Source organism: Brassica rapa, chromosome A03 (assembly GCF_000309985.2).
Source record: "Brassica rapa cultivar Chiifu-401-42 chromosome A03, CAAS_Brap_v3.01, whole genome shotgun sequence".
Lineage (NCBI taxonomy): Eukaryota > Viridiplantae > Streptophyta > Magnoliopsida > Brassicales > Brassicaceae > Brassica > Brassica rapa.
In genome coordinates this window covers 32,713,494-32,724,704 of record NC_024797.2, presented here as the reverse complement: position 1 = coordinate 32,724,704, position 11,211 = coordinate 32,713,494, and the positions used below count along the sequence as shown (strand labels likewise).

The 11,211-nt window shown below is 37.5% G+C and overlaps 1 protein-coding gene across 3 annotated transcripts; it reads right to left on the bottom strand.

Moving 5' to 3' along the window:
- Positions 1-1,668: 1,668 nt before the first annotated feature.
- LOC103862689 (receptor-like serine/threonine-protein kinase SD1-6) lies at positions 1,669-11,211 on the bottom strand. 3 transcript variants are annotated; one of them, XM_018657423.2, is made up of 5 exons: positions 7,509-11,211; positions 7,234-7,444; positions 6,916-7,153; positions 6,667-6,817; positions 1,669-6,581 (listed from the first exon to the last, which is right to left on the bottom strand). In XM_018657423.2, the coding sequence occupies exons 1-5, from the start codon at positions 7,716-7,718 to the stop codon at positions 6,294-6,296; spliced, it is 1,098 nt and encodes a 365-aa protein (XP_018512939.2). In that variant the 5' UTR covers positions 7,719-11,211; the 3' UTR covers positions 1,669-6,293. The 3 variants fall into 3 exon arrangements, with proteins under 3 accessions (XP_018512939.2, XP_033143596.1, XP_033143595.1); XM_033287705.1 differs by having other exon boundaries at positions 1,669-6,817; positions 7,509-8,118; positions 8,204-11,211; XM_033287704.1 differs by having other exon boundaries at positions 1,669-6,817.

Here is an 11,211-nt window from a genome sequence, read left to right as displayed (position 1 = left end):
AAACGTGAAGCGGGATGGGACCATGGCGAAATGATCCAATTCGGTTGTGTTCCACGCTTGCCCGTGTAATGAGCGTTGATGCACCACGGTTCGAGCACCGACCTGCTTGGATCATGGCCACGGCCCAAGGAGGCGATCTTGTCAGCCAGCTCGACCCAACCGAGGTTTTACCATCAGATCGTGCTGAACATACTGACTGTGTCATCCCATCAGTTCATTCTGTCCTTACTGATAATATTCTCCCATCAGAACGTGCTGATCAGACCGTCCGTACCATCCCATCCGATCATCCCGACTGTACTGCACGTGTTGTCCATCGTATTGACCCACATACGTCCAGAATAGAGCTCAGTCTGGAACCACGACCTAGAGATGGAATTTATCGACCCACATCACTCCTTTCCCGACCTTCTCGTCAAGATAAGACAGATACTCGAGCCAGAATCCACTTGGGATGCGAAGAATCCAAAGATGGCCGCAGATTCTTCCTTATTGCCCTTTTTGTGCGGCCCGCGTGTCCCGAAAGGCTGTACTGACGTTCTTGCTTTAGTGTTTGACCTTTTGATGGATTTTTCACTCAGATATATCACTAAGGAAGGAGTCTCAAGCTGTCCAAGACTTTTCTCACGACAGTACACATCTTGGTCAAGCGGATCATCCAAATGTTCAGTCCGTTCGTGTGGAACGTCTGGCGGGTGTGTGGATTATCCCGCGTGTGTCGTTATCCTTTCCACCATAGACCAGCACGACCAGAATGAACATAGACAGTAGCCTAAGGGTTATCTTGACTGGTCTTCATCAGATTCTGCACCTTGACTCATTTAATATTTTCTAGTCTTTGATTCTATTTTCAATGTCTTGTTTTTATCACATTCTTCTTTGAATTTTTACAACTTGTAATCCTATATATAGGGCCTATGAGCCACGAAATAAATGAATGTTTTTCCCCCTTTTTATGAGTTTATCTCTTTGTTCTTCGCTTAGAACAGTCTTGTTTCTTGTCGAGTGATTCTCCAAGTAAGCAAATCTTCCCTTGTTTGTCATGACGTAACATTCCAAACCACAATCGAAGGCGGTAGTATCATAAGGTCTTTCCCCAACCTTTTGTGTCGCCTTTCAATCCACCTAATTCTCCCATCTTTGGCGAGTTCATATCCAAAGTCCCGTTGAGTGATCCTTGTCTGAATCTAGGACGTATCGAAGTGGCATCAGAGCCACTCAACCGGTATTATCTATACATCCATCTTCTCATATTTTATTTTCTTCTAAATATTTTCATCTTCTTCTTTCTATCTTAAATCCGGGCCATCTCTTTACCAGTCACCAGTTTATAAGAAAAAAAAAATCTATATATAAAAAAAAAGATCTAATTTAAAAAAAAAGATTCAAAAAGTTCGATTAGTGGCTAGGTGGTGGAAGAAAAATCTTGCTGGCTGAGGAGAAATCCAGCCTTAGAGTGGTTAAAATGGATTTTCAAAACCAAAATTCTTATCTTTCTATCTAGTACTACCTCCATTTGCTTGGAGATCACAACTGGTTACTAGTCTTGTTCTCTTAGAACTTTGAGAGACAACGTGTTGAGTGACCATTCAATTTCCGAGAGAAACACGTGTGTGGGTGAGGATAAAAACTAGAGAGTGTGAGGATTTGTTATCTGTTAACCTTTTGTGTTGAGAAATTTTCATGATTAAATGATCGATCTTCAAAAGAGGTATTCTCTACGGTTTGATGTCCAAGAGTTTTGTGACAACTTTGAGAAGGAGATGTTGAAAGCCCTTAAGGACGTCAGCCAGATCCATACGAAAACCACATCCACACGTGCACATGTAGCTGAGCCATCATTATTCATCAGTGAAACATCCAAAGGTAAATCTGAAAACAACCTTGGAGATCTAAAAGATTTTTCAGATTCTTTACCAATTTTTGATGAATATGATGAAGAGCCGATTGAAAGCTTGATGATTTGTGAGGAAAATTGTGACCTTCCGTCTCTTGAATCTAATCTTATGATTGATAATCAACAGACCATTGTAGAACTAACCATTTTGCAACCGGAGCATCCGAGTGGTCTTGTTTTGTCTGCACAGGTTTTTGAGGAAGAGCCACTAAACTATCCACATCAAGGACCACGTCTTGACAATAGGAAACCCTTGGATGATGATCTAGGTCCTATCTTTGATGAGGAAGACGAACCTGGTCCAGTCTTTGATGAAGAAGCAACAAGCATCACATTCATCATCAAGGAGAGTCATATATGCTTTGATCTCGGCAGAACTCCTGCCCCTTTGTCTTCTGATCTTCAAGAGCACTGTGAGAATCTTGATATAATTAATTCTTTGCATGATATGTTTGTTAAGATCAGTTCTCATGATGTGATTCGTTTTGGTCTTAACAAGGTGAAAGATTTTTGTGTTTTAAAATCTGTTTTTGAAAACATGATTAATTCTCTTAAAGTGTTTAAACCTGATGAACTTCTTCAAAATGTCAATGGCATCAATTCTAGAATTATTTTGAGTTTTGATCAGTTCTTGGAACATAGCAAAGATTTTCATCATCTTGAAAAGTCATTTGATCTTAATTTGCAACAAACTGATTTTTGTGCTAGAAAATCTTTTGATTCGTTCGTTTTCAAAGGAAATGACTTTGATCTGAGTTCTTCTAGACATGCACTAATCACTGGTGATCTGTTTGCATCCTCTTATGCCTTGGACGAAATTCTGATTAAAAAGTTGCTCCGAAATCACTTGGAACTGAAACTGATTTTTGTGATCTTGTTGTGAAGCCTGACCTCTTGAGTTCTAAAAATGATAAAACTTGGCATCTTCTGAGATCATTTCGTAATATTTGTGTTGTCTTGAACTGTGATGATATTGTGGTTTACAACACATTCTTTGAAAAACGCCTTGAGCTTTTGATAAATGTTTCTCAATCTGAACTTGCTCTTATGTGGTCAGATGTTGAGAAGGATATGCATGTTTTGAGAATGATTGATATTGTTGCATGCCTTGACACCATTCTGGTCTATAATGTCTACTTTGATGTGCATCTTGGAAGGCTGAAATGTGTGCTACTTGTTCTTGGAAAAGAGATTTTGATTTTTGATTTGAACAAGTACTTGTCTTGCACAGATGATCCTCGTCTTTTAGTTTCTGTTTTGAGTGTCCAGGAAAGACAGGTTCAGACTCAAAGAAATGAAAGCATTGCCCTTGTTCAACAGCCTGAGATTTGGAATTTCATGAACTTGAGGAATGGAGCAGTTCATGGTTATAGGCGTGATGATCCCATGAGTTCTCAGCGGCCTAGACAGCTTGATGATTGGTTCAGGTTGTTTCCAACACCTCAGGCCGTGGAAGAGAGTTACAAGGAAAGCACATACACATTTCCATTCTTAAGATCTGAAGCAGTGAGCCAAAAGCCAATTCTCTGTCTAAGCCAAAAGCACTGTAAGGATCATGAGTTGATTGTCTCTGCTCATCATGAAATGTTTTGAAACCGAGAATTTCTAAGCAAAAACAGATCTTTACTTGGTTGAAAAACATTTTGCTTAAACCTTTCCAAGAGTTGTTTTCATTAAGATGTGCCTTAAAAGAAATTTGGTGTAGAAAAAAGCATGAACCAAAACTTCTTAGGCAAGAGAATCACTTTGATCTCGTTCATGATGAGGAGTTTTCAAAATTGGCATTGTTTCATTCTTTTCCTAACAGTTTCACAGTTGTGCCTGATTTTGGAATTAGTAGACCGATTTTTGGTGATCAGATTACTTGCATGATGTTTACCCACGTGCTTGATGATTATTCTAAGAGCTTTGATCATGTTTTTGATGTCTTAAGGATAGAGAAACGACCCTTTGATTATTTCTTTCGCAGATTTGATGTGGTTCCTCTAGTTTTTTTGAAAGTGCAGGATAAAAAGGATCAGTTTCAGATGGAAGTAAGCAGAGAAGGTCGACACAACACTTATGATCTTGGAACATGGAACTGGAAATACTTGAGGGAAACAAGTTCAAAACTCCAAGGAAGTTTATGTCCAAAATCTTCTTTCATTGAATTTTACATGATTTAAAAATTATTTTTGTCTGATTCATTCTCTTTTGTTTCAGGTAAAATGGATTTGAGGTCAAATCCTTTTGAAGAGGGAGGGAATGATGCGCCCCGGTTTGAGCACCGACCTGCTTGGATCATGGACACAGCCCAAGGAGGCGATCTTGTCAGCCAGCTCGACCCATCCGAGGTTTTACCATCATATCGTGCTGAACATACTGACCGTGTCATCCCATCAGTTCATTCTGTCCATACTGATCATATTCTCCCATCGGAACGTGATGATCAGACCTTCCGTACCATCCCATCCGATCATCCCGACCGTACTGCACGTGCTGTCCATCGTATTGACCCACATACTTCCAGAATAGAGCTCAGTCTGGAACCACGACCTAGAGATGGAATTGATCGATCCACATCACTCCTTTCCCGACCTTCTCGTCAAGATAAGACTGATGGTCGAGCCATAATCCACTTGGGACACGAAGAATCCAAAGATGGCCGCAGATTCTCCCTTATTGCCCTTTTTGTGCGGCCTGCGTGTCCCGAAGGCTGTACTGACGTTCTTACTTCAGTGTTTGACCTTTTAATGGATTTCTCACTCAGATATATCACTAAGGAAGGAGTCTCAAGCTGTCCCAAGACTTGTCTCACGACAGTACACATCTTGGTCAAGCGGATCATCCAAAAGTTCAGTCTGTTCGTGTGGAACGTCTGGCGGGTGTGTGGATCATCCCGCGTGTGTCGTTATCCTTCCCACCATGGACCAACACGACCAGAATTAACCTGGACAGTAGCCTAAGGGTTATCTTGTCTGGTCTTTATCAGATTCCGCGCCTTGACTCATTTAATATTTTCTAGTCTTTGATTCTATTTTCAATCCCTTGTTTTTAGCACTTTTTTTTTTTGAATTTCTACAACTTGTAATCCTTATAGGGCCTATGAGCCACGAAATAAATGAATGAGTTTTCCCTTTTTATGAGTTTATTTCTTTGTTCTTCGCTTAGAACAGTCTTGTTTCTTGTCGAATGATTCTCCAAGTAAACAAATATTCTCTTGTTGGTCTTGACGTAACATTCCAAACCACAATCGAAGCCGGTAATATCATAAGGTCTTTCCGCAACCTTTTGTATCGCCTTTCAATCCACCTAGTTCTCCCATCTTTGGCGAGTTCATATCCAAAGTCCCATTGAGTGATCCTTGTCCGAAACTCCGAATTTAGGACGTATCAAGCATAGAGTCCGTTGAATTAATAACTCATCCGCTTAATAACTAAAACCGCGTAGCCCAACTTGTGTAATTCCTCAATGAAAACCATTTTTCCTAAGCCCAACTAAATTATTAACTCATTTTCTCTACGGCCTAAATAAATTATTAATCACCAATGACATAAAAGACCAATGATGTGTATTGGATGTGAACTAAAAGAAGTACATTATATTTTCTGATATAATTGGTATGTATTTATGAATCTATAAGTTTTAGTATCATTGATATCTCTTTCATAAACATGTATTATACAAAAAAATTGTATTATATGTATAAAATATAGTATTATACATATAAAAGTATAAAAATTTTCTCCTCGCGTAATCTCTGATTTTTCTGCTTTTTCGATAAATTGCTAGGTCCGTGTGTGCCGCACGCGTAACGCCTAGCGAGTTTCCGAATAAAGACTAGAATTAAGCAGACTATAAGCTTAATTAGTTTCCTTACAAGAATATTGTTTATTAGTAGTGTTTTGTATCTTCTTTTTGTTAAACAGGTAATAATCCTGTTACAGATCAGCTTAAATCGGTTAACCCTAGTAAAACTCTCAAAAAGGTACATCCCAATAAATATTTGTTGATAACCAGGAGTTGGTGTACTGAAGACCATCAGACCATCGATAGGAATATTTTGCATATGGATAAAACCTTTCAATTTGACACTGTGCTAGGTGAGTAGTATCTAACATTTTTTAAAAAAAATTTAAAAAAAAAATAGGAAATAAAAGCGTATGAGATTTCTCAAAGAAGAGCTTTGAGATACTAAACTACCACATTTCTGTTTGTTAGCTTTTCTAAAAAAAATGAAATAAAAATATTTAATGAAACAGCTGTAAAACACTAATTACTTATATATATAATGTATATAATTTTATATAATAAATATATTGCATACAAAGAAAATAATATGAAATCATCACTATATACAGTATATAGAAAAAAAAAATATATATATATATATATGTATGCGTATGGGCACGACAATCTACGCCGTCGCTACACTTGCCGTGAAAGATTCACCTTGTGGATCTTGTAATAGCAATAAATCAGCAGGCGGTTTAGGAAGACTGATTAACTCGTTTTGACTCCCAAGCATCAATATAATAGAAGCCATGGGGGGCCTGTCCTCGCGGTGGGCTTGAACACATAAGAGGCCAATTTGAATGCACCTGAGAGCTTCTTCTGGTTGATACGAAGATGATGATGATGATGATGATGTGAAATATGGGTCTACGATATCTAGCACTTTGCCTTGAAGCCATAGGTTCCGCATCTGTAGAATCTGAGATGATAAGAGATCTCGCTGTTTTGTAAAAGTAAATAATTATGGATTTGGTTGCTATAAATAAAAATCTTACGAAGCCTACGAAACTTTTATAGTCATTTTTCCAATAGAACTCTCTTGCGTTTATTCCGCTGACCATTTCAAGAAGCAGCACTCCAAAGCTGAACACATCAGCTTTAACGGAGCACACGCCATCTATCGCGTACTCTGGAGCCATATAGCCGCTGCGATATATAAATAATATTTATTTAAAAAAAAAAAGATTAAACGAGAAAGGTATATATATATATGCATGAATGGATTGAGGATCTTTATTGCTTACTAAGTTCCAGTCGCTCTACTGGCAACAACTTCAGTATCTTCCCCATCAAGGCGCTTAGCCGTTCCAAAATCCGAGATCCTAGGTATCATTTGGTCACAAAGCAAGACGTTGCTAAGTTTGAGGTCAAGGTGAATGATCCTAACCCTAGAATCTTGGTGAAGATATAGTAGCCCTCGAGCAATTCCCTTGGCGATGTCCATACGTTTGTTCCAATCAAGCACATCGCTCCGGGTTGTGTCTGTGCATCACAAACCAAAATTAGATCATTTCTTCTTCTTTTTTTTTGGTATTGAAAAAAAAGGGAAAAAAGGCCAGTACTGTAAATGTAAGTGTTGAGGCTAGATCTTGGCAGGTACTCGTAGACGAGAATCTTGGTATCGGGGTCATCGAAAAAATCAATAAGTCGAACTAGGTTCGTATGTTGCAGAACCGCTATGAGGTTCGCTTCGTTCCAGAACCCTTGGATTGCGTGAGTTGTCAGTTTATAAAGACGTTTCACCGCTATGTCTTTCCCGTCAAGTAACCTCCCCTGTATGTTGTTAAATATTAAATGTAAGTTAAAGAATGCTCACACAGAGTCATGCGCTCTTTACCTTGTAAACTTTAGCGAAGCCACCAGATCCGATTTCATCTGAAAAATTGTTTGTGGCTTGGGCGATGACGTCAAACTCCATGAATAAAGATGTCAAACTACCAGTCGTCTCTTCCTCAGGAGCGGATCTAGAAACATTTTCTGTAGGGGTGACAGTGCTAAAAACAACAATAATTAAATTAGATTGGAGGCACCTTTTAATTTTTTCCATAATTATAAGATTATTAGTTTAGTGGATAAACTAAGTTATCTAAGCAAAAAAAAAAAAAAAAGAGTAGGGGGCACAGGACCCTATACCCATCCACCTCCGTCCGCCACTCCTCCTCCTCCTCCTCCTCCTCCTCCTCCTCCTCCTCCTGTTCCTCCTCCTCCACAGGTAGGTTTTGGTTCGTTACCTCTGCAGGTGCTACAATTGACAAAGAGAGATCAGGACCAACTTTCAAAGTCGAAATTGAACAGCAAGTGGTAGTGTTTACCTAACAAAACTGCATTATTGTATCTCTTCCAGCAGCAGCAGAACGTGACGACGACAATTAGAAGAAGCAAAACGATTGCGCCAACGGTAAATCCGATGATCCGTTTCTTTTTGTTTTGATTACTCCTTTTTCTCTCTGAAGAAAACAAGATTCGTATTTATTTAGTAAAATAAAAACAAAATCATAGATAAGAGCATAATAAATTAATTTTAGTACCCACCCATGTCAAGAGCAGCCAGTTTGACGTAAAGATTTTGACCCCGGTTGGTGCTATAACGTCGAGTATCCTCAGTCGGCATGTCCGTGTTTGCAAACGCCGTACAGTTACAGGTCCTGAGACACCTCTCCTTACATTCCTCCAAACCCACTCCCTCGTAAGAGATTGTCCAATTATCAGTTTCATATTCTTCAGCAGCTGAAACCCATCAGCATCGGAGCAGGCCAGCGGCGATTTCCTCACGCAATGTCCATGTGAAACGTAGCCGCTGTCTTGATTCCTCTCCGAATCAGTTTGAGGCCGAAACCCTGGGAAACATTCACAAGACTTGAGCGGGTTCATAGAGCAGTACGCATTGGTTCCACTTCCACATGTAGTGTATTTATCGCAACTATCAGATGGTGCAATCACCAAATCCTTCCACTTTCTATCTCTCCGAGTCCACTCGGACCAGATCAACAAGTCAGTATGGAACAGCTTCAAAGTTGCGTGGTAGCTGGTCGTTGTGGCCCTGGGCAAACTGATAGTGTAACTATTGGTTGACTCTCTACCGTAGTATATGGGGTCGATACGATAAATTTTCCTAGAAGACTCCCATATGTAATATTGATACCCTCCTGCCCCGTAGTAGAACGTGCCAGAACTTAACAATTCCATTCCAAGATTCATGCCTGGAAGTAAAACATCTGCTGGGTGATCAAAGCTCTGCCACAAGATCCCATTTGGGTTGTTGTCAGATTTCCAATATCGGACAGATAAGCAGTCAACGGCGCGTCGTCTACACAAGCAGGACTTGTGAGATCTGTATGCCACGTCATGTAGCCAGACTCGTCGAAGAGTTGGATCCCAGCTGAACTGCTTATTTGAAGTTTTCCTACGGAACTGTAGAGAGGACTGCCCCGATTACCGGTCCATACTACTTTTTCTGGGAATTGTCTGAACCAGATTCCCAAATACCATCTTTGAAGAGACCGAGTTCGAAGATTGAACTCGGGGACACAATTCTCTCATTTTTTTCTGAAAGCCACAGTTCGAAGCTTAATGCAGACGTACAAAATAAAACTAAGAAAGAAAGACGTCTGAACATTTTTTTTTTCTTTTTTTTTGACAAAATGACCAGATATGCTCAGACGAAGAAGAAGAAGAAGTAGTTAGGTTTTTTTTAATAAAGATAAAAGAACTTAATTTTGACTTTCCAGTTTCCACACATACTCCAGAAAAAAGAAGAACACAAACCCCATTCCTCTCTACCATTACCTATACAACATGGTCATTAAATATTAAAACAGAAAACATTACTTTTTTTTCCAAAAAAAAAGAAAAAGATAGCTTAGGTATGTTCGACCTGTCTCGACTTCAGTGGTGACATAAACTTCGATTTCTCCGACGATCCTAGATCTCGTCCGGTCTTGTTGCCTAACTCTTCTCCGCCGTTGCTCCGGGTATATGTTTGAAAATCTGTGGCTTTACCCTGTTGACCTCAGCTTCTGCACTGCAGATTAGCTATCTAGTCGATCTTGGTCTTTGTTTGACTCTGCAGATTAAATGTATAATCGAATTTGGTCTTGTTAAGTTGTTTACTTTTAGTGTCAAACGTTTGCCACAATATGACCTGGTTGGTTTTCTATGTTAATAAAGCTGTAAATCCTTTTTTATGCTTAGTAGCTGCATGTGCTGTGTTTCCCTTATAGATGACACTAATGAGTTATATATGGCCAGTCGCTCTTCTTGGTCTGAGTGTTGCTTGTATTTCAATCTTCATATGTTGTGTCCAGTTTTTTTTTTCAACTTTACATTTATTGAAAAATAGTACAAACTTAATGTTTTACCAAAAAAAAAACTTAATATTTTACCATTAAAAAAACTTAATGTTCCAGACACAAGAACAAAGTAGGATCCAGTCGTAGAAATAACATTAGTCGGTCACGCCTTCAAACCATAAAATTTGTCCATGCCTGATAAAAACATCGAAACAATCTTTAATCTATTCAAAATAGGTAAATTCTCCAGGTAAAAAAACATTAGACATTCCCTCAACGCATTTCACCGCTCCACCGGAAATTCCCTCTGCCCCTAACATTCTCAGCAGAAATTAATACAAAACTGAGTAAATATTTTAATTCAAAACAATATAATATTAGATGACTATTTTAATAAAAATATTATAATCTTTTAAACTATGATCACGCAATATAATACGAATAGAGCCTAACAGAATTGTAAGAAGATATCTACAATTTAAAAGCTACTCTTCACATTTTCTAAAGATTAATACATTTAACATTTTAAAATAAAGTTTTATCGTTATATTAACAAATTTAAGACAAAAAAGTTAGGCTTAAACAAATGTAATAAAACGAAAAATTATACTTCAAAAGATTATTATTTTCATCTAAATTTTATTATTTGAATTAAAAATAATAATAGTATGCATGATGCAGTCATAATTTTATTTAAATCCCAAAAACTTAAAATATCTAATAATACAACTAAATAATCTTTTAGTAGAAATTTAAAAATAAGTTAAATATAACCTAAAAATATATAAATGAGTTACAACTTTATAATTTTCATTGAATAATAATTTTCTCAACCAAATTTTTTTCACTTTCAAAGCTCTCATCAAAGTCTACTAGTTATTTAAAATTAATTTTAAAATTTATGAAAATTAGACATCTATATTATTAAAACTGAAGTATATTTTGGTACTATTTAAAAACATGGATAGCAGTATAAATAAAAATTATTTAGAAACATGGATAACAATAAAAAAAGTATAGTATTTTTTTTAGTAATTTCATTAATATAATTACATTAATTTTATTTCTATATTTCAATCAGTTTAACAATTTCATTAATTATATTACCTTAACAATACATCAAATCATTAGTTATATTACCATCATAATAATAGTGCAGATTTTACGGCCCATGTAAAATATATATAACAAATGTATTTGAAATAGATTCGAATATTTGTAACAAAAATAATCATCTTACTCGATTGATTC